At 38.6% G+C, this 24,188-nt stretch overlaps 2 protein-coding genes across 2 annotated transcripts; both read left to right on the forward strand.

Moving 5' to 3' along the window:
• The first annotated feature begins 1,238 nt into the window (after window positions 1-1,238).
• On the forward strand, window positions 1,239-4,969 carry LOC115756376 (LOB domain-containing protein 18-like). Its single transcript, XM_030696116.2, has 2 exons — window positions 1,239-1,590; window positions 4,287-4,969. The coding sequence occupies exons 1-2, from the start codon at window positions 1,249-1,251 to the stop codon at window positions 4,677-4,679; spliced, it is 735 nt and encodes a 244-aa protein (XP_030551976.2). The 5' UTR covers window positions 1,239-1,248; the 3' UTR covers window positions 4,680-4,969.
• Window positions 4,970-11,762: 6,793 nt separating this feature from the next.
• Window positions 11,763-15,474, forward strand: LOC115756377 (LOB domain-containing protein 19). The gene is given in 3 exon segments (XM_030696117.2): window positions 11,763-12,211; window positions 14,990-15,311; window positions 15,314-15,474. Coding segments are annotated over 3 exon segments (720 nt in total). The 5' UTR covers window positions 11,763-11,851; the 3' UTR covers window positions 15,352-15,474.
• Window positions 15,475-24,188: the final 8,714 nt, after the last annotated feature.

Consider the following 24,188-nt stretch of genomic DNA (forward strand, 5'->3'; position numbering starts at 1 on the left):
GAGTATTAATTAGATTCAGATGACAATCCAACCAAAAAGGAAGAAAGGAAAAAAAAAAAAATTGAGCAATACAACGCACAAACACACATCAAGAAAGAGAGAGAGAGATAGAGAGAGAGAGATGGTTTTGGCTAAGGTACAATGAGCTTCTATTTTGGCTGATAAATATAGAGTTAATATCACGAAAAATGTCAAATCGATATATCTATGATAAATTTACACAAAACTAATTTTTTGACCATTAAAAACTCCAAACTGGTAAATCTATGATAAATTTACTCTCTGTTAATTTTCGACAAATTTTTCTGTCAAATTGCTGAGTTAGATGACAAGTGACAATCGACGGGGTGTATTAGTTTAGGGTTTTTACCCTCCATTTGTCTCAAGTCTATTATTTTGAGATTTTTCGTGGTATTAACCCAAATTAATGGAGGGTGTCTTTGTCATAATATACCGGTTTGAGGTTTTTACCTTCCTTTTGTCTCAAGTGTATTATTTTGGGATTTTTTGTGATATTAATCCAAATTAACGAAGAGTAAATTTGTTATAAATATCCCGGTTTATGGTTTTTACCCTCGGATTATATTTGGATTTTTTCGTGGTATTAACCCAAATTTAAAGGGGGTAGATTTTATCATAAATTTACTAATTTGAGAATTTTGATGGTCAAAAAATTAGTTTGAGATAGATGTGTCAGAAATGTACCAATTAGAGATTTTTTATGGTCAAAAGAATTAGTTTTGAATAAATTTATCACGGATGTACATGTTTTTTTTTTGGTGATATTAACACATAAGTCTACGATGAAGAGAGATAGAGAGGGGGAAGAGAGAGAGAATTTTCTTTTTTTTAATAGAAGAGAGAGAATTGATTCACGAGAAGATGAATCAACACACACCAAAAAAAAAAAAAAAAAGGCAGTTGAGGATAGCTAAGACTTATCGCATGTTTGCTTCACGCAAGCAGCTTAAAACATTGAGAGAGAGAGAGAGAGAGAGAGAGGTTGTGTTTTTTTTGCTCGTCTCGCGTGGCTTTAAAGGCTTACCCCCCCTTTTAAATAACCACACCACAAGACACTTCTCTCTCCTTCACCCTCTCCTCCTCCTCCTCCTCCTCCTCTTCCTTCGAGAGAGAAACCCCCCCAAAAAAACATCCTCTCAAAAAATCCCTCACAAATCCAAACCCTAACAGTCGAAAAACCATCCTCATGCCCCCTCAAACGCTAGCCATGGAAACTTAGCTTGGACCATGAGTTCGAACCCTAGCTCTAGCGGCGGAGGCGGCGGCGCGGGGAGCAGCACCGGCGGGACCGGGAGCGGGGCCGTTGGGCCATGCGGCGCGTGCAAGTTCCTCCGGAGGAAGTGCGTGCCCGGGTGCATATTCGCGCCCTACTTCGACTCGGACCAAGGGGCCGCCCATTTCGCGGCGGTGCACAAGGTGTTCGGCGCGAGCAACGTGTCCAAGCTCCTCCACCACGTCCCCGTCCACAAGCGGCTCGACGCGGTGGTCACGGTTTGCTACGAGGCGCAGGCCCGCCTCCGAGACCCCGTCTACGGCTGCGTCGCCCACATCTTCGCCCTCCAGCAGCAGGTACGCGCCCTCTCGTCCGTCGTCGCGATCGTCGGGAAGTTTCGCGAGATCAATCACCCCCGATCCCGTCGAAAATTCTCGCGATTTTTTGCTTAGTCTTTGCTATTTTACTCTCCATTTCTTTCCCCAGTTAATTCTGGTTTCCATTCTTGGTAAAAAAAAATTTCTTTTTGCACCCTAAGCGAAGATTCCCTTCTTGTTTTGTGTTCTCTACAAGCTTCGACCGTATCTGATGACTCATGATCTTCCTGCTCGAAAGTGACGAAAAATTTACAGAACGAAGAGATAAAAATGTCCGATCGACTTCATACTTGCCAACGTTTTCCATTGTCTTTTTTCTGGTCAAAATGTTTTTTATAGTTCAATCCAATATTAATGTGAATAATTATTCTTTCTTCATCTTCTGTTCTGTTTGTGGTAGGTGGATGCACCCCTAAAAATACACAAGGGGTCTCTTTCCTTCTTTATTTTTTTTTTGTCCGAAAAGTTTATAATCTTCACCGTCTACTTGCTCTTGATGAAAAACCAAAAAAAAAAAAAAAGAACTTTATTTTTCCATAAAAGGAAAAAAATTGGTGAAAAATATAGGCCTTAAAGGCAGTGGATATGCATTGCAGGGTATGACGTGAGTGTTCTTTAGGGCTTTTTATTTTTTTATTTTGCGAGCTTTACTGATTTCCAGAAAAAAAAAAAAAACTTTTCTTCGGCATCGTATGACGATGATGGGGTGGGCGTAAATCGTGTTTTTAGCTGTTATTAAGGAAATGGTCGGTTTGCTTCGCCACTTCTCAAAGAGTACCCAGAAAAAAAAATTAAGAACAAATAAAATCTGGCTTTTTCTTTAATTAAAGGCAAGGCCAGATAAAAGGAAAAATATTTTGTTTTTCCTCTTCAAATCGCGAGTGACTCAGCAAGGGGAAGTGGGGGGCAGTTCTGTCATTTTATTTAGAGATAGAATTTTGTAGGGTGTGTCTTAGGGACTTTGCACTTAAGCTCCTCTTAATCTTTGATTAAAATTTAAATTATGTCGACCTTTAGATGCTAGCGTTCCGTGTATGTTGCGAGGGAGTACGTGACACAAGTGATCCAACATCTAACATTCGGATTAGCCTTATAATATGACTTGCTTGTGCACTCAATTATTTGGTCACAAAGCTATTATTATATAGTTTTCTTAGGACATTTTAAAGAATCAAGAAATTGGGCCCACCATAGGATTCAACCACCAGCTTCAATGTACGCTCATCCCAAGGGCAATTATGCAAGTGAAATTTACTTAATTCTAATTAATTAGTCCTCTGCCCCCTAGGCTTATTCCTAAGTCTCTCAAGAAACCTTACATTGTTGGCAACTCCCCCACGTTCCCATGCACGTTGTTCAAGCCAACGCAAAATGTTTCACGCTCGAGATCCTCGTAAGTTAATCATTTCCTCGAGCTGCTCGATCGAGGCGAGAGACTAATATAGTATCGTTTCCTAGGGTTTTTGTCTTCTCGTCCCAATTCGACTTCTTCTCTAGAAAAACTAATCGACCTTGCGTCCTGGGTTGGCAATGCATTGATTGCTGCGAAGAATGAGGGTGTGTGGAGAAAGGGTTTTGTTGGTTTTCTTCTGCAATGTCTAATGCGTCCGATCTTTACCAAACTGAGGAGGATACTTGGGGTTTGAGGGCAAGCAAGCTTCTTGTGTCGTGAAGTTTCCTTCTTGTCTACTTAAATGGTGTGTACGACATGGGATACGTACGTTGCGATGCGGTCGTTGATCAGGATTTCCGGGGAAGGGGACATTTCGATCCCCGGTTTTGACGCCGGTCGTGACAAGCGAGCTGACACGAATCGCTTTATGCAATGGGTCGATGATACTTTCTTTATGATCATCTTTTTTCTTATTTGTTGAAACGGGATTTTGTTTCCTTAATAGCTACGTTAAAATATATTGTTTTCTCGAAGTTTTGAAACGATCATCCCGGTTTTGATGCCGGTCTTGACGGACGAGTCGACACGAAGCACTTCATGCAATGGGTCGATGATACTTTCTTTTTGACCATCTTTTTTCTTGTTTGTTGAAACGGGATTTTGTTTCCTTAATAATTATGTTAAAATAAATTGTCTTTTCGTAATGGGTGAGCTAACACGAAGCGCTTCATGCAATGGGTCGACGATACTTTCTTTCTGGCCATCTTTTCTTGTTTGTCGAAACGGCAATTTGTTTCCTCAATAATTACATTAAAATAGATTGTTTTTTCGAAGTTTTGAATCGATCCCGGTTTTGGTGCCGATCGCGATGAACGAGCCTGACACGAAGCTCTTCATGCAAGATGAAACTTCTTTGGACCATCTTTTCTTGTCCGTCAAAACTGGATTTTGTTTCCTTAATAATTATGTTGAGTAGATTGTCTATTTTTTTATTTTTATTTTTTAAGTTTTAGAACGAGACATTAGGGTTACTTGTACTGCAGTGGGTTGGAATTTTTGTCGTTCGATCTTTCCTCATCGTAGACGAGGTTTGTTTCGACTATTACTGATGTATCTAGACGCTTATCTAGCCTTGTTTAAACGTGCTTTTGAGAACCCTGACTTTAAACCAAATGTGGGAAAATGAGTAGGACGACTCAGCTATTAGGGCATTCTTTTGGCAAATTATGAAGTGTCTTGGGCTAACTGAGTTGCTGGGTTCATTGGGGAATCGATGGTGCAGGTGCTTAGCCTGCAAGCCGAGCTCTCTTACTTACATACCCACCTGACGACATTGGAGCTCCCGACGCCTCTACCACCTCTGCCAGCGCCACCCCCCGTCATGGTGCCGCCGCCTCTCTCGATAACTGATCTCCCGTCGGCCTCGTCAATCCCTGCGACTTATGATCTGTCCTCGCTTTTCGATCCGATGGTGCAAGCGGCGTGGATGGTGCCGCAACGGCAGATCGATCCCAGTCAATTTGAAGGCGGTGGCAGTAGCGGCAGCTCCTCATCGGCTGCCGGCGGTGGCGATCTTAATGCCCTGGCCCGGGAATTGCTGCGACGGCAAGGATCTCCGCATCCTGGCTGCGTAGATGTGAAGCCATCGCCATCGTCCCTCTCGAAACGAGACTGACAACCCTGATCTATGCTAGTACTTGCCCCGGGATACAGTTCGACAATACATTTTCTTGTTATACTTAGAGGCAAGTAACAGTAACTAATTAATCTTCGTAGCCTGGTTCTATTTTGCTTATCCTCTTCTAAAGTGAAAAAACTAGCGCAATTGAACGCTAGATTATACCTGTATTGAGCTTCAATTTGAAAATGTCTAGCAATTAAACTTGTAATTTTCAAAATATTTTGATCATGAGCTCATTGACATGATGTCGTGAATAGTCCTATTACAGAAATGCTTGGACTTATTATATCTCATCCTCTTTTAATTTCTGTAAATCAAATTTGAAAATATGAAATTGGCGTACATGAAAATCAACTATTTATTCACGAAAAGTTCCCGTCCCGTGATTTTTTTTTGGGCAATTCAATGAATTTTATTACACGTCAATTAATTATATCTTTTTCCCAAGAATTAATTGGACATAGATGATGGTCAAATTGCAATTTTTTTAAGACTTATAAGGAAAAAAAAAATAGAAGTTAGTCGAGATTGTATTGCAAATTGCTTTGAGAGACATTATATTTAACTGCGGACAACGTCATTGTAATGTGGTACTCTATAGTTTTGTATGGGAAAATACAAATCCCTTTTTTTAGTGCCAAGAAGTTTCAATAATTGGTAATAAAATTATTGGTAAAACAAGCACACTTGTGGCTTTCTTTCTATGTAACTTATCTGTAACTTACCAATACTTTTATGAAATTGTCAATTTTTTTTTTATAGTTTTCGAGTTAGTAATTTTTGTTTTGACTTACTGACTTTTACTTGTGTGACTGATCATCGCTTCGAATTTATTAATCTGCATAGGAAACTACCAACTTAAATTAGAGTGATTTATCAAGTTTTGTTATATTAGTTATCAACTAATTTTTGGTTACCAATTCTCATTTGAGTTACATTTAATCGTTCTTTCTAATTCCAACATTTTTTTTGCAGTTCTCACTTTTTGATTGCATCAATCATCAACCCTTAGATCTTCTCGCTCTTTCGAGAGATTATCAATTTAAATTAGCATGACATACCACCCTTTCTCCCCTTTAATTGTAACCTAGTATTGAGCCACCAACTCGCAATTTGAGTCATTTGCTGACATTTATTTGGTTTTTGCTAATTTGCCAAGGTCTTGATTTTTTAAATTTTATATACATCTCTTAGTAGCACCTTAAATTTGCCATTTTTAAAGAAATCGCCAGCCTTAATTAGAGTGACTTACCGATTTTTCTCTATCATTTGATTTGATTATCAAGTTTATCTTTCTTTAAAGTATCATTTCGCCTTGTGATACGTTATTATGAATGATGAGATACCAGTAATTCTTGCCAAAACAAAGTAATGGTTACCAAAAGCAAAATGGAGTATTTTCAACAAAAGGAAAGTGAAGTATATGGAAAAGCTCTAATTCTCTGTAAATGGAGAGGAGCAAACATGGAGAAGAGAAGAGAAATCATTTCATTTTACTCTCAAGAACACAGATAGCTTTGCTCACCATTTTCATCCCACATCGTGGTCACAAAAGTGAAGATTCTGAGAATAGAGCAAAGCTTAATCGACAGTGAGGAATTCATACTCTTACTTTAGGGTTCCATGTTATAATGGGTTCATCTTATTCTATGGGCCTGCAACATTGAAATGTCGAGAAAGAGTTTGTTATGATTCATCCAATATTGCAATTTTTATACCTCTTATTTTGTGTTAATCGGACGATAAATCTAAATGATGGGGTCCCATCCACTTGTAATAAAACTCTACTCAGCACTCTAGCGCAGAATTCAATTAATGTGAAACAATTTACTTCAACACCGATATAGTCTTAAGCTCGTGCAACATGCGGACATCTCACTTGTAATGTCCTAAAGGAAGGCACTCCTAGGGGTTTTCCGGGAGTCACTTAGCGGATGAGCCGCCGTCGTAATTCGATAAGATTAGCCAGGGAAACTCGAATGTCGAGAAAAAAATCACGAAACAGAAAGAACACGAAGAACTGTGTCGGAGTCCCTTGTGTATGCACTGAGGCCTAACAAAATGGGACGGCCATGGCCAGAGACCAGAGTTCCAGCGGGCAAGAAAGAGAAGGAGGCAGTAACCATCCGAAGGGTCGGTCGCTTTACTTGTTTTCCTAGATTGCTTCAACTTCCCGAACGCACCAGACACGACAGGCGAACGGCGCGGCCACTTCTCTCTCTATAACTGTTCTTTCTTTCTCTGTATCTCTCCTGTTCATTGCTCATTCTTTCTGTCAGTCTACGAATGACCCGAGAATGACACGAAGCAAAGGGTGAAGTGAAAAACTTGAGTAATAGAAGTCTGTAAGTAGTCGAGTACGTTCATGCGTCACCTCTTGAAAGAGGTGGGTGATCTCTTAGGTACTGCGGACTGCGGAGTAAAAACTGAAGTGAATAACGAGTTAAAACTTCATGTACAGTTTGGTCAAGAGTAGGGCAAGTGAGAAGAAAGAAGGGTTAATAACAGGAAAAATTTCAAATTAGTACACTTGTGACTAATTTAACTCAAATTAATTTTTTTGGCCATAAAAAACCCTAAACTAACATACGTTTGACGAATTTATTTGACATTAGTTTATGTTAAAATTGCTGAGTTTAATGACACGTGGTAGTTGATGGGTGTACCGGTTTGTAATTTTTATCCTCTGCTTATCACATGTGTATTAGTATTTTTCGTTATATTAACCCAATTTATGTTCATTTCTAGATTTTTAGTTCATTTTTAGATTTCACTCAAAAACAGAAAAATATTGCCACTATCCTGAAAAATAAAATTTCCCAAAGTCATCATGCTTCATGAGTAATGTCAAATTATTTTGCAAAATAAATGAAATCTCATTATTCACAATTTTTTATTATTTAATTGGCAAATGTCTTTAAGGTCATGGAAACACCACAAATATAAGAAGAATTTATATAATATCAAAATTGCTGAATCATAGCACCCCAAAAACTTCAAATTTCTCACATCCGTGCAACGCTACGCAACTAGTACTATAACAAATGGCTTCTACATGCATTGCTCTTCAATGAATATATGGTCCCACAATTTCTTTTGAGAAAATTGTATTCGAATCGAAGTTGAGAAAAATTCAGAACACTGTAATTCAAATCCAAATCAAGAAAACAAAGAAGATCGAAAGAGCACCAACAGGGTTAAGCACATGCTCCTTCCACAGTAATGGATCTATTCAAGCAAAATAATCGACATTTGATCACTAAATCTTATACTTTCATCGGTGATGAACACACGCCAGAAATTCCTCCTTCATTAACTATAACATTGTCAATTGGCAGTCCATGTCTAGGTACAACTTTCTCTGCACCATCGCTATATGAAGACAATCAAAATAGGTTTAATGAACACAAATCTAACATTGGGGAGAGCAAATCTTCGTGGTTCAGCAAGATACCAAACTCCTCTAATCACCATTAAAGCTGGAGGTAGATAATTTGTACACGGATAGAGCATAATGGCATCGAATCCCCAAAAGCATATATTATCGTACTCCTAGATCTAAATTGAGACAGTTTAGACTCTTAGATCTAAAACTAGATTAGGAGAAGAGAGCTCCTAAATCTAGATCACAAGAAGAGAATAAACAAGAAATGAACAAAGAAACAGAGACAAAATTAACAAGAGGGGGAGGGCAGGATGAGACCAGCTCAAACCATCCCTGCTAGACTGAAGGTTTAAGAAGACAATTATGGCCCCACAAATTTGAATTTGGCAAATTTGTGTATATTTGGTGGTTTCTAAATTGTAGCAATTTTTCAGTCAGGTCACCAACTTTGATTTTGATTATCCGATGCATTGAAGTACTTTTCCTTTATTTGCACTTGATGTACTTCGATAGGAATTTAGCCAATTTTTAACAGGTTGACTTGATGCCCACGTGGCGATGGCACGGTATAGAAAAAGAATGGCATGATTATTTTCACTTCGACGAAAATTAGTTGAACTTTGATCAAAATATAAGCATCAATTGCAAAATATTAAAGGTGTAGTCATATTCAAAACAAAGTCAATTAACTCCATCGCGAAATCTACGGGATTTCATTTTTAATGAATGGAACCTATATGATTAGTGTAAATAGACCCAAGGGAACTTTTTGGCCGAAATCTCCCCTATCTTTCTACGATAGCAAGGTAATTGAGAGAGCAAAAATTAGGAAAGCTTGACCATTAAAGAGGTGATCAACAAACAAGCCCAACCATATTCCAAAAGTTCGAAAGGCAATGGGCGGGCTTGAGCAATGTAAGCCTTGCAAATTTCTTATATTACGGGCAAACTTGGACACCACATTTTGATATGATCTTGCTGGAACCTTGCTGGATGATCTCCTTTGTCGTCCATTTAAATTGAGCTCAAAATTGGTAGCTCCTTCCGAACTACATTGGTTTTTACACAAAACCAAGAATGAATAAGTAAATGCAAAGTTTGGAGAATTACCTAACTCTTCCCTGGGCAGAAAATGGCCAAAACCCTAATGTTTGTCTTCTGGGTTTTTAATCATGTCTTCTTTGGAGAGAGAGAGAAGAGAGAGAGAGAGAAGGAGAGATTGAGTGATGTGTGGGAGATGACAATGGAAAAGACTGAGGAGATTAGACAGGCTGAAAGCCCCACTTGCGGCTCGCACGTGGCGATCACTATCTTTGTGAAAACGAAAAATCGGTGGAAAAGAAAATTTAATAAAAAAAAAGGAAAAAAAAATGAAAATTGAGGTTCCCTTTATTATGCTTGCTTCACGCAAGCTGCTTCTACTAGCAATTCTGCGACTTCCCACACGCTTTGACGTGACTTCAAAGCTTTAGATTAAGCAGATTCACTTTGCAAATCTACCACTCCATCCTTTTTTTGTTCATTTATTTATTTGTTTATTATAAGATAAAACAAGTAAGCTCTTTGAATGAATCCCAAAAGAGAATTCAATAAATGGATCAAACAGTCATTTTGTTAAGTGGCCCTCTGTTAATAAAATAAAAAAAAAGTTCTGCCTACCGCGATTTGACCGTGGATATTGAGTCATTTTGTGGATGATTTGACCTCTAACAACCCATTCATTTATGGCCGACTTATGCGTGTGAAGGTTTGGCGTTAAGCCGACACCCATCGAATCGTCAAAATCATTATGAGTTATGTTTAAAACTTTAGCGAAGACAGAGATTTAGGGGGAAATATGGTCAGATTACCCTAAGTCGCGATCCACGTTGGCTTGCCTTGAAGTAGTTCTCAAACTTAAAAGCATGTTAACGGTGATTAGCTTAAACATCGTATTCACGAGAAACGGAGTTTTTGTCCGTTAGGGTTTTTTGGACGGAGTAAAAAGTTTGTATTTTGAGAACGGGACGGGAAAGTGAAGGTAGGAATTTATCCACATGAAATAATTAGGATTTGCACTCGGCCGAACGTCATGATCATCATGGTAAGTCTTTTATATTGGTGTTATATAATTTGTTCCACTATGTTTATCAGGACAACACGTGCCTCCACAAGATGGGTGAAATATCGAAAGATTAAATGTTTCGGGTTATTGGCATTCGATGTACAAATTCGATCGGTGTCCATTTTCTAACGCGCCAACTGAAAAAAAAAATGCGTATAAATGTTTAAAGGTTTAATATCCTAAAAAAACCTTCAACTTTAGTTATTGTTTCGTAAAAAATCTCAAAATTTAGATGTAGTCTCAATTCCACGCTACGCTTTTTTTTTTGCCCCATAAAAAAATCATGACTTTAGGTATAGTCTCAATTTCAGTTTAAATTTTTTTTTGTCTCGTAAAAAATCTTCTACTTTAGGTCTAATATGAATTATGCCATAAAAATTTTTTTGTCTTATAAAAAAATCTCAACCTCAGGTCCAATTTCAATTTTATTCTAATTTTTCCGTCTCATATAAGATGCCAATATTTACTAGACTCCTAAATCTCGCCCCGTTAACTCTCCGTCAAAATTGCTCTTAGTAATTTTGCTCTCGGTTTTCGATTTCTTGTGCTTAAGAATGCTCTATCTCTCGCGGTTGGAAAGCTTGTGCTCGGGTCGATCGAATAGCTCGTGCTTTGGAGTTTTTCATTTCCTAGCTGTCGGTAAGAAATTTTGAACAGAGGATTAATGGGGGTAAATTTGTGACTCAAGTAAAAGTTTGTATTTTTTTATGAGACTGTAAACATTTTAGGATAAAATTAAGACTGGACAATAAAATGGGGACAAGGCCTAAAGTTTGGAGTTTTTCGTAGGATAAAAAAAAATTAGAGTAGAATTGAGTTAGGAAGCACCGACACTCTCCGAGGGCTTTCATGTAGTGTCGTGTCGTGTCCGACATTCTTTGACATGCGACCGACATATGGTCGGCGCTCCAAACATGTCAGCGACGAACGAATTCAGTATCCCAACACGACATTTCGATACACATGGGTTAATTTTAAACATTTTTAATAAATTAGAGGTCAACATGTAAATTTATCAAAAATAATATATACTTAAGTCGCATATCCAGCCACCCCTAAATTAATATACCTAGCTAGCAAAAAAAAAAAGGTGAAATTATGAATCCCTAATAGAAAAAGAAAAAACTTATCGCTTATATTTTTATATATATATGATAATTTATTATTTATATTTAAAAATATACATTTAATAAATAACGTGTCCCAACTTGTCAAAATTATCTATTTTTTGAGAAATAAAGTGTCAACGTGTCTTTTCGCTTGTTGGTGCTATTTAGGAATTATGACATAACTTAAAATTGAGGGTTTTCTGGAGAAAAAAAAATTTAGGATAGTATTGATATTATGCTTTTTCTTTGTCATCAATACTCGACTTAAAAGTTGAAGGTTTTTTAATAAGACAAAAGCTAAAGTTAGATGTTTTTTAGGGCATTAGGTCAATGTTTAAATAATTACAGATCAATTTTAACAGATTTTTAGTATGATTTATCAAAAATAGAAAAACAATATAGTTTGAGACCGACGACCCACCACCTAATATAAAAATGGTGACCCACCACCAGATATTGGTCAGCCTCTCCACGTGGAAACTTCATTAGCACAAACTCACCTGCAGATCGAGACGAGGAAGACAATCTCTCTCTCTCCCGAGGGGGGGCCACGGGAAAACCCTCGAAGATGAGCGATGGAAAAGAGAGTAAGGCCACCACCACCAGCAGCGAGCCCAACGGATCATCGTCGTCAAGCGCCGGGAGCGGCGGCGGCGGCGGCGGAGGCCCGTGCGGCGCTTGCAAGTTCCTGCGGCGGAAGTGCGTGAAGGGGTGCGTGTTCGCGCCCTACTTCGACGCCGACCAGGGCCCCGCCCAGTTCGCCGCCGTGCACCGGGTGTTCGGGGCCAGCAACGCCTCCAAGCTCCTCCTCCGCGTCCCCGCCCACCGCCGCCCCGACGCCGTCGTCACCCTCTGCTACGAGGCCCTGGCCCGGGCCCGCGACCCCGTCTACGGCTGCGTCGGCCACATCTTCGCCCTCCAACAACAGGTAAGCGCACTGAATCATGCGTAAAATTAGCCATGGACGTCGACGGCTCTTGCTTACAAAAAGCTTTATGGATTTTTGGTCCTTTTTTTTTTAACTTTTTTCTCTTTGTGTGTTCTTGTTCACGTTTGAACGAGTTTGGCCGTATCACTAGGGCTTCATTTCTTGTTTTCCTATGTTAAATATTGTACCATTTTGTCGAAACAAAACCCAGAGTTGAAATTTAACTCTGTAAGAGCCTAATTCTCACCACTAAAAACTTGCGATTCTTGTTCATCGTACTAAATTCTCGTCAGTCCAGATTGATCATTATGGCATGTTGCTGAATTGTTAGAAGGAGAGTGTTTTTTTTTTTTTATAGTATGATATTATTGTCTAGTTATTTTTCATCATAAATTTATACATTATTATTATTACATATTTTATATAAAATATTTATTAATTAAAAAATCGTGATAATGACAGTACTCGTACCAGCGTCACGGGGCCTTGTTAGAATACCTGTTAACTGGAGAGTAAAAATTCCCCATTCTAGGGTCCTGCAGATCTGTATGGGTTGTGGTTACTTTTTGATTTCTATTACTACTGAAATTATTTTGCAAAAAAAAAAAAAAGATTATTTTGGGCCAAAAAACAAGGGAGGCTGCCACTGGGACAGTTTTGTGCGTACCTGGTCAAATTCCTACCGAACAAAAAGAAGACAAGTTGCAGGCTCCTGGGTCTTTAGGGTTTTTGGCCTTTCTTCTTCGGGCGTGTTTAATGAGCTAGGCAAGTTGTAGATCCATAGGTTTAGGCCGGTGAAAGTCTCCTCCTACCATCCTTTCACTTGTCCGAACTCGACGGTCACGTCGCCGCCGTCCTCCTCCCTCCCTCCTCCTCCGTCAGGCTTCAGCTCCCGAAGACTGGACGCGCCCGCCGTTCTTCTGCTTCTGATGGAGCTTCCCCATGATTTCATGTGTTAGATATTCGTCGACCCTGTCCTCTTCTTCTTCGCGTCGCCGAATAGTCTCATCTCATTTTCCTTTGTCCTGTTCATTGTTAGATTAGATTAGGGTTTTGCTCCTGCAACTCAGTAAATGCGCTCTGCTCTTCCAAAAAAATCCGCGGAAAAGTCGTACTGACATCTTGTTGTGGCCACTTACTTCAGTCACTGACCTGAGAGAGAGAGAGAGAGAGAGAGAGAGGTGAATGAGCAGCTACCAGAGTCAAAGTCTTGCTTCCCGGATTTCCAAGCAAAACTTTTAGAGCAGCTCGATATATATATATAGACACAAACTTACAAATTTTGAAAAATCAATGAAAATATTTTATATCGGCTCTTGAAAATTATGTTAACGGGCGTTTTAAGATATCTATTAAGCAAGCTGATTGAGAAAATATTACTATTCTTAACGTATTGGTTGTTTTCATGTTAATATACAAGTGATTAGTACGTCGAAAATCGAATTATTTCGAATCAAATTTGTTTTATTGTCACCCTGGCTAGCATTAACTTATGATCCGACATTGTCACTTGCTGCTTCTTCTTTTGCCTGGAATGTTGCTCTTCCACTGTCTGAATCTGACACTGCCCACCTGAGAAAAAACATCTTCCTGTCAGGATTTAATCTCGATCGCCTTATAGTATTTCTAAAATCCGGAAATTGTCTAATTGCTTCACCCTTTTTTTTTTTTATTACCAATTTCGTGAGGTGGGGTTCGAAATTCAACGACGGTCGTGGTCAAAATTTCCATGGTCCCCCCCCCGGGGCGTAAGGTCAAAAGCAAAACAGAAAGGGTCCTTTTCCGATAGCTATAGCTGCAGGGGATCTCCCCATCACATCACGTCTGACATATAATAGACGCCAATTCATTAATTTGGAGTTATTATATAAGAGAATTATTAATTTAGTATTAGCGCGCCAATAATTAGTTTTGATTAAGGTTTATACTATGTGGGTCTCAATTATTAGCTCGTTGGCCTTGTTAAATTACTCTCGATAAGCATCCTTCTTGGGAGTACAAGCAGTTAATAAGCCTAATTCTCTTTAAAAACTCCTAATTTTAGGACCATCTCAATTTCTGCTCTGATTTTTTTTTTTTGTCTAAAGGCATTTCAAACTAGTCTCAAATATGCCTATACTATCAAAAATCACTATTAATTTCTTTAAAATTATTAGCATTAGGGCCGGTTAGAGGTTCACAGCATTAGGGGTTAGAGGTTCATTATGAGCACCCGAGTCTTCATCAACACCTCATTTTAATTGATTTGATATTAGAGTGAAAGTTGAGAATTTTTTTTAAGTAGACAAATAAATTTTTTGGTGCAGAATTATGTTTGGACTTTTTTTACTGAATTCGCCTTAGCTAAATATGTATTTATGTCGGAATTTATAATTCAACGAGACGTGATCTATTTATATGAGACCCAATTTGACTTATGTTTGTCCTCTGTCTTGACCTAATGAAATGAAATGACTTAGAACTTACGCAACGTTCTTGTCCTATGTTCTAGCCCCCTTGTTTTTGTCAAATATAACGTGTGTGTGTGTGTGTGTGTGTGTGTTAGGATAGAGAGATGAATCAAGCATCTTATGTGCAAAATACTTAATTGATTTAATCGCGATATAGATTGATAATAATATGACTATTATGTAATGGGTATTCAGCATTTTTCTTTTCAATTCCGAATTTATATTGTGCACAAGATGGTTTATGTAGTAATAAAGTCACGTATTAAATGGTCGTCCATTTTTCTTCTCTATTAACGAAGACTGCGTATGTTGCATCCGTTCGTTATAGGTGATGAATTTGCAAGCCGAGCTGGCCTCCGTTCAAGCCCGTCTTGCAGCGCTGCAGCACTTCCCTATGCAGCTGCTGCCTCCGCGAAGCTCGCCACCATCCGATCTCCAGTCTTCCTCCGACACGGCATTGCTCTCGGAAATGGCGCCCAACCCTACTTTGCCAAACATGTACTTCGACTCCTTTCAGCTTCACACTGGTGAGTCAGCCAGCCTACAGAACTTTTGCATGAATCCGGCCGAAGAACGGGAGCTCAACGATGCCCAACTGCATTCCCTGGCTAAGGTTTTCATCTCTTCGTCCCGACACTTGCTTCCTCCCGGGGGAGACTTGATGGATCAAGTCCGCCCAAGAATTTATAGGATGTTTAGCATAGTAGATTGGGTGCAATCTCACCATTTCCGGTACCTCCATCTTTTGCCAGATTGAAAGGTGCAATCTGTGTGTCCATCATAACAAATTTTCTAACCCTTGCGAAAAAGAAATTGGCCCTCTAGTTTTGAATTTTGCATTCGGTGCACATTAGGTCACGCCCTAGCAAGCTGATTAATGTATGTATAACTACGTTGTACTGAACTTTTAGAAACTAAATTGGTGGGGATGACGAATGAAAAATGAAGGCAACAAATTCTATAAATTTGGGAGCCTTCATTGCTTTATCGACTGTTGGATCCTACTTGATCTGATGGTGCATGTGAGCTAGGTCCAAACGCTCCTTGGTGCGGCAACAACCGCTCCTCTTATGTTTCACATTTGCCGTGAACCAGAAGAAATTCAAAGTAGAATCAAGGTGAACGGCAAGAAAACCAAAGAAAAATGAGATTCTTGCTGGTCTTATGTAAAGATTGTTTGCTTCCTCCTGGTTCTTCTTTGATTTCAGTTTGTAGCTTATTGGATGAGGGTTAGCCGGTCACTTACCTCTTTCCTCTTTAAGATACTTCTCAGATCTTGGTCAATTGCAGAATTCTGCTTGATGGAATGTTAATAGCAATATGAGGGAAAAATATAAAAAATGTCGTGAATCTATTGCAATTGTGTCACTTCGGTATTGAACTTTCTTTTTTGGCCAATTGACTCATAAATCTTTTGCCAATTCAATCCGTATGACCAACTTTAGCCGGCGGGTGTCGATGTTTACTTTGGCCGGTATAGACATGGTGTTGTCGGCGCGTGACATTTTAATAATATTTTAGTATTTTTTCAATTTTTTCCTTTTTCCTTTTTCCCTTTTTTTCTTTCATTTTATTTTTATTTTCTTCTCTTTCTTCCTCTAGCCGGCCGTCGGATTGGCATCCGGCTAGAGGCTAGGGCAAGCAAGGGCAAACTCCCTGAAAAAAGTAAAATGTACAAAATAAAAAATAATTCGAAAAAATATTAAAATACTAGTAAAAGTTGTCGATGTTAGTGCTCGCACGCTAACATACTAAATTTAACCGAATGGATTGAATTTGCACAAATACAAGAGGTTTAGAACTCAATTGATAAAAATGACGTTTATGATTGAATTATCACAATTATAGTAAATTTATGATTTTTTTGGCAATTTTTCTAGCAATGTGACATTTGATATATGTAGTTCTAACTAACCAACGGTTTGATTAGTTGATTTGCTCATGATGAATTGTTTGATTTGAATTATTTAAATTTAGGGCCTTATTGTTTTTTTTTTTTGCTTGGTAATTTCTTTATTATATTTTAATATTTTTAGGAGATTGTTGTTCATTAGGATTAGGGTTTAGCTGCTGGTAAATCTATTAAGTACTAGCTTTCCAATAGCCAAATTCCTTATGTTAATGATATGGGTTTTGAAGCCCGGTAAGCACTTTCGGACAACCGCCCAAACCAAATAGTGGGGAACTTTTCCCATTTACTTTACGTGATTAAAAAAATTAGCCCGATTGATGTAGCCAATAGCTAAAATATAGCTTTGTCGTTTGTTATGCCGGGAAGTGATTTAAATTGTATGTTTGGTCATTCTATTTAGTTTGATTGAAAAGCCCGTTTGGCATAGTCGTGATCTAAGCGTAACCATGTTGTGAAGTGTTCAGAATTATATGCTTGGTAGTACCCATTTTAAACCTACAATCCTCAAAACTTAGCGAGGCAGAGGGAAATACTTCCATAACAGTAATATCATAGACAGTATAATCTCAATCGTAAATTCACACATAATCATCGCATGTTTTGCATAAAACACTCATTGATTGGAAGATCGTGTAATCAGAAATAACCGATAGTACCGTAGCAAGCTATCGCCGCCGCTTTCTTTTAGAAACTAATATGAGTATCTATAGCTTTTCCGGTCTTAGCTTCCTTCCCATATCAGTTTAGTGCCAAATTTGTAAATCTGCAAACCAGCAACCTTTTAAGTACTTACCAACACTAATTCAAATTTGTCGGCATGGAAAGAGGAGCTTCAACTCAAACATGAACATGAACATTTGTGTCTTGATTTAAAGCCCGCTTGAATAGGGAGTTAAAAGTTTATGGTGTCGAGTTTTCGAAACAAATCTAACTTTTTGGAAAAAAATAATAATACTAATAACATGGACGTGTGACTATTCATTTACCTTTTCTTGTCAGCAGTACTAAAGCACTCGATTCTAATTTTAAATGGCGAAAGTTCTATTCCTTGCTCATTAAGAGAAGGGAACCAACAACGTAATTTCCTAAGCATATTATAGAAGTTGTCCCACCTGTTCTAGTTTTGTGAGACTTGGAGTGTAACCTGCTCCAACTATCGCCTTAAAAGGTACAATGACATAACCAACTTGGTAATGATTCTTCTAGAGTTTTACTTAGGGGCAATTGTTCGAAAGTTCTTAAACCTATTGCATGTTGGCAAATTTGACTCTAAAGCTTTTGACCATTTGTCAATATATCTTTCTCACTAATTTTGATCGTAATCACCAACATGGACGCTAACCGTCTCAAAATTGGCCGGAAGGAATACAATCACAAATCGTCAAAAAGGTTTTGTAAATTGCCAAATTGTTCAACCAAAAGGGCAAAAAAATAGCAAAATTAAAAAAAAAAAACATGCAACGATCAAGTCATTAATAAATTTAGAATTATTTGGACAGTTTTCCCGTGCTACCCGGCGTCATGCAAAAGCTAAGTGGGTCAACTATTTATAATCTCAGGTCAAGAGACTCTCTATTGGCTCCAAACAAAGAACCAAAAAATAAAAAGTCTTAAGAGACTCCTGAACTAACCCTTTGTATTTGGAATTTTCATAATCTCTTTCTCTCTCTCAAACGCGTTTCTCACACATCCTAACAGTGAAGTCTTTTTAACACGTGCCCATAAATTCTCCAAAGTCCAATGATGTCTCGCGAGGAACCTGTCTTCCCAAGTGGTACTTTCTGGCCACTTCACCAAGCCTAATAAGACAGGCAACTAATTAAAGTCATTTACTTCCCACCAGGAAAGACTGACGTTCATACAGTGACGTTCGTGCTAGCCCTAGAACAAAGCGTTTCTTAAACTAGCGATTTGTTTAAATTTCCCCTGCGCGTCCAGAACGTCTTGACTTTCGTGAACTTCCTCCGGAATTTCCAGGAACTGAACTTGATCTTGCTTGCTTTCGAATATAATAAGACCAGGAGTTCCATCGGACGCTATAACAACCAACCTCACAGATTCTTTCCGTACTCATCAAAAACCAAAGAAGGGTTGAGGGCTTCTGCGGAAGATCGTCTCAAATGCACAGCGGCCTGAGAATTGGCATGAAGAGGTTGACACTTCCTTCTTGCTTTCGCTGGCTCGTTCTCCTATCCATGAGCGTCGCCGCATTGAAGCTTCTGTTCGATATCGGTGTAGCCTGTTATGATATTTTCGTTTCCACCTTCGTCCCTGTGGCGAGGTCAAACCGGGCAGTCACTTACGTCGTATTCAACTTCATCAGCATCGTGATCTTTCTCGGGTTCCTCAGGAGCTCGAAGCAGACGACCGGCGGAGATATCGACGGGATGTTCTCCATGCCGCCTTCGCTGGAACATATCCACCATGAAACCATGTTAATCGAAGAAGAGAACAAGGAAGTTGGTGACAGCGAAGATGAAGAAGAAGATGAGTACCATGGTTATGATGGCTACGAGGAAGATAACGACGATGACATGGAAGAAGAAGAGGATGAGGACAGTGAGGCCGAAGAAGGAGGTAGCGATTTGGAGAGGAGGAGCGAGGAGTTTATCGCGAAGATGAACAGCAAATGGAGAGAGGAGCTTGTGCATGAAAGGTTTCTTTGCACGGTGTATACATCAGCTCCCAAACTGGAGCTCCGGTAGATACCATGCAGTTGCTTCAGGAACTTGAGTTGATTAAGGTTTCAATTGCTTCTTCCATGGTTTTTAAGGAAGGAAGCATCTACTGTGTTGCTTGGTTTTTTTTTTTTGGACTGTAAGTGTTGCTTAGTTAAAGAAGTCACTTTTGTTTTCTGTTAATATTTTGTGTGACGATACAATAAAGGCCATCGATGTTATCATCTATAAACAACCCTACCTAGCTCATTCTTCAATGGAAGAATTAATGGGCCCTAATGGCCAATGGTTAATACTGCCAAAAACCTCAAATTGGTACACTGTGACAAATTTATCCAAAATTAATATTTTAATCACAAAAAGCCTCAAACTAGTGCATATGTGATAAATTTATCCAAAATTAATTTTTTGACAACTAAAAATCCTAATCCGGTACACGTACGACAAATTAACCTTTCGTTAGTTTTATTAAATTGAGTTAATATCACGAAATGGTACACCCGTCAACCGCCACTTGTCACCTAACTCAGCAATTTGACGGTAAAATTTAACAAAAATTAACGAAGGGTAAATTTATCACAGGTATACTAGTTTGGCATTTTTGGTGATAAAAAATTTAGTTTAGAGTGAATTTGTCACATGTATATTAATTTGAAATTTTTCATGATATTAACCCAATTGTAAAGTAAGTACTAAGTAAATGAGATGAATCGGAACCCGGGACCTCTCCCTTCCTTAGGTGGATGGCCCAAGCGTTTATCGACTGTGCAGAGTGTATGGGGCTTAAACAATTAATTGTGCATCCATCTAGCTGATGTAGCTCTTATCTAAATTAAATTGTGAGGTTAGTAGTGTATTCTAGAAGAGTGAATATACTTTTCAGATGGGCTTCGTCATCTTTAAAAATAAAGAGGGTTGGCGTACTAAATTACATGATTGCTTTACATGACATGTTACCTAATGACCTTACTCTTATGGGTGAGCATGATTCTAGAATAGAACTTGAAACTTGAAATTGGACCGCTGGGGAACCAGTCCAATTCCAAGTTTCAAGGTAGGCATGGTAGGTTCTAGGTTCTAAAGTATATATAGTAAGTTCTAGGTTCCAAAATATACATGGAACCCGAAAGTGGAACTTGAAACAAGTTTTTGTGTTTTTCTTGGTTTATGTCTTTGCGGTCTTATTCTATTCCATAACGTTCAATGGCTTTCATTAAGATTTTCACTTTGTTAATGTTTTATATTTATTCGTATGTCTAGATATGAGTCGTAGTAAAAGCAAGTGGTGGTTATTAGAAGTGATGATTCACTATAATAGTTCAATTAAGAATACAAATGGAATCTGGGCAGACCTTGGAATGAATACCAAACCCGTGACGGGGTAGGTTTCAAATCCCAAAATAAATTGGAGAACCTATTTCTATAGGTAGGTTCTAGGTATTTGGAAATTAGAACAAGTTCTTGTGTTTTTCTTGGTATATGTCTCACGCTGTCCGACGCTACTCCATGAAGTTCGATGATGAGTTTTGTCATATGGAACCACTAGTATAAACTTCCATTTTTTACTATATTTATGGGTGAGATTTTTATTTAGTTAATGGTTCATATTTATTCGTGTATCTAAATATGAGTCACAGGAGAAACAAGTGGTGGTCATTATAGGTGATGATTCACAACAATCATTTAATTTAGTATACAGGTGAAATTTGGATAGACCTTGGAATTGATCTCGAAACTTGTGATATGGTAGGTTTTAGGTCTCAAGGTATGCGGGGTAAGTTCTAGATTTTGAAAAAATTAGAAACACGTTCCAGCGGATAGGTTTCGGATAGAGGCTATATGGAACCCGAAATCGTTTACTCCTCTTACTCCTCCTATTCAATGTGTTTTAATTTTGACAAAAAAAAAAGTGTTTTAACATATGTTTTAACTATCTCATCGTCCTTTTGTCTGTCTTTTGTGGGAGCGGAGGTGTTAGGAATCTTACACGTACTATGACTTTAAGGTAAGGAAAGAAAATTATGTTAAGGCCACTAATCAAGACTTTGCAGCGATAGATTATTGGTTACGAAGACTTCAAAATAAAAAAACAATCATATCACAAGACTAGAAAATCTCTGGCCGGCTAAATTCAATTCTTATGTCGATATGGGAAGTCAATGACCTACCGAATTGATGGCCAAAAAAAATAATTTATTGGATAGTCTTAAAAATAATTAGTAGGAATTCCACACAATTTAACGATTGAATATATATATTTGGGGGGGGAGAGGAGAATAGAATATCGATGCTCGAAGTTTAGGGACATAAGGAACCCGACAACAACCGGTCGAGTGCACATATGACTGAATTGTGACTAATTTTATGATTTATTAAACGACTTTTCTAACTATATATTATATATTACATATATGTATATGTATATAAATGAAGGTGACATAATCTTTTTTCTAATAACCTACTCACTATTTTAACCCTACTTGGTGAAAATTACATTTCTAGAGAGCATTAATAATACGAAATCGAAGCCCTAAATTCTCCGGCTCAAAGTATATAAAACCCAGCACGTCAACTTCAAAAGAGTTCTAACCCAATAAAGGAAGAAAAAATTCAAGAGAGTATGCAACGTTATTTTGATTCGCTCATACTAATTCATTTGAAATAGAACGGAATTCCTGAAGCTAATACATGAGGCCGAAGATGGCTAAGCCAATGATTATGATGTCATAAATGACGTGCTGCTCCTTACGTAACTGGAGAATATAAATCAGACGGCATGTAGGGACACGTATTGTTCTATGGATTTAACATTTACATGTTGATCTGGAGTTGACCCGTCAACGTTATCGGCCCCGTGGATTAGCCGAAAGCTGATACCTTCATTTAGAAGTCAACTTTTTCTGCCCAAGCAACTTCCGTGGAAGGGTTACTTCCTAGGGGGGAATTACAAAAATCGTCCGCGTACAATTAACCAAATTCAGTTTTGGTCCATGTACTATGTTTCGTTGTGATTTAATTTTCTGAACTTGTCATCGGCGAACATTTAAGGATGAATAATTTTCTGTCCATAAGACCAAAAAAGGCTCATTCAACACGGACAAATCAATATGTGGTGCCTACTTGTACAAGTTTCTGAAAAAAAAGAAGAAAAAAAGTTGCACGTTTGATCCTCTTGAATTTCGGAATCTTCAATTTTAGTACCTGTACTTCGTTTTACTAGCAAAAACTAGTCCTTATGTTGTTTTTTCGATCAGAATTTAATTTCTTTCAAACCACGTCTTTATCCTAAATCGTGGGAAAATGTCATAGTCAAACCAAGTATTTAAAGGGAAAAAAGTAAAAACCAAATATTTACTGCTGATTTCTTCTTGCAGAAGTGTGCTTAATCTGATTGAAAGTCTCATTAAAATTAACTCCATCATATCCAATAATTTGACATCATCAGTTTCGTTACAAATCTACATAGAACTATCTAGAGCTCCTTTTAGATATCACCTGGGATAACTTGAAGGACCAAATTGTAACGAAATATAATAGAGGGACCATAATATAATTCGGGCAAAAGTATGAGGGCTATGTTTGTAATTTTCCCTAGTTTTTAATTGAATTACCAGGAAATTTCTGACTCGCCGAAACAATTCTTTGGGTTCATGAACCAATCCCTTGACCTATTAATGGATGACACAAGTTGAGAAATCAAGGGGAAAATTACACTTAACGTGCCAAAAATGAAAGGGAAGATCTGTCGATTGACTCGACCAATTTGAGATTGAATCTTTGTCGGGGGCTGAACTCGATTGCTGCGGAACCGTTAAAGAGCTGAATCAATTCGAGCACGACTTCGAATCATTCGCACCGGGGCTCAGCTGCTTGGTCGTTACGTATGTGTAGCGTATTTTTTCCTTGCAATTTCCCCCTATTTACGCGTCGTGGTATACCAAATGTCACAAGAACACGATACCGGGAGCGAGAGGGACAGCTCGAATGGACCGAACGGGAAAATGTCGGAATCGACATTACATGTGCTATTGCCGATTGGTGACAAGACTAAATTGTCGAGCAACGGATGTCTAATCCTTGATAATAACTCTAACGGGGACTTGGGGCCTTCCTAATCGTGGTCGGGGACCTCGACACAAAAGCTAGTGTCGTGCGGTGATTATGGCATGCATGATGGAGGCTATGAACTCCCGCTAACTTGTATGACCGTCCAAGCCCATTTGCACACATCCTAAGTGACTTCAGCGACGTGACCCTTGCTATGTGATCTAATATAGGGGCGATTGGTTTCAGGATGGGTCGATTCCTACTTTGAAAGTTGCAGCCGAACCGGAAAAGGTTAGTTCCCAATCTGTGGGACTTAGAGCCAACCCTATCCACCCTAAAATTGGATCGGCTAGTCTCGATCCAATCGTCCTGGGAACTAGTGGTGTCATTTTTTTAAAATGTTTTATTTTCTTTCTCAAAAGTTTCTATATACATAGAAACTTTTCATAAATAATCTGTACTTTTTGCCATTGCTAAACAAATCAAAATAATATACGCTAGGCCGGTTTTGTCGATTTGGTTCGGTTGGTCCAACTTTTGTCATGGTAACTCCAACGATTTTCGCGAAAACCATCCAAAACCGACCGATTCCCGGATTGAACCGGGACCGATGCAAACCAGTTATCTCTTACCATATACCCTAGTGAAGCTCGGATACGTAGGTCTTGTCCCCAAGAGAAAGCGCTTGTAGCGACTCTCTTTGGGGGCATAGATGCCCCTAGACAATAAGCGGCCGAAGCATGCTGGCTAAGATTTCATCACTTGAATCGGCATAAAAAGAGCCCCGCAAAGAGGTGGAAAAACGTGTAGCGACACGCAGACATCCTTAAGGGAGAAGAAGGACCCCCTCTCCCTCTCCATCGCTATTTCTCTATCTCTCTATCTTCTCG

This window comes from Rhodamnia argentea, chromosome 3, assembly GCF_020921035.1.
Source record: "Rhodamnia argentea isolate NSW1041297 chromosome 3, ASM2092103v1, whole genome shotgun sequence".
In the NCBI taxonomy this organism is placed as follows: Eukaryota; Viridiplantae; Streptophyta; class Magnoliopsida; order Myrtales; family Myrtaceae; genus Rhodamnia; species Rhodamnia argentea.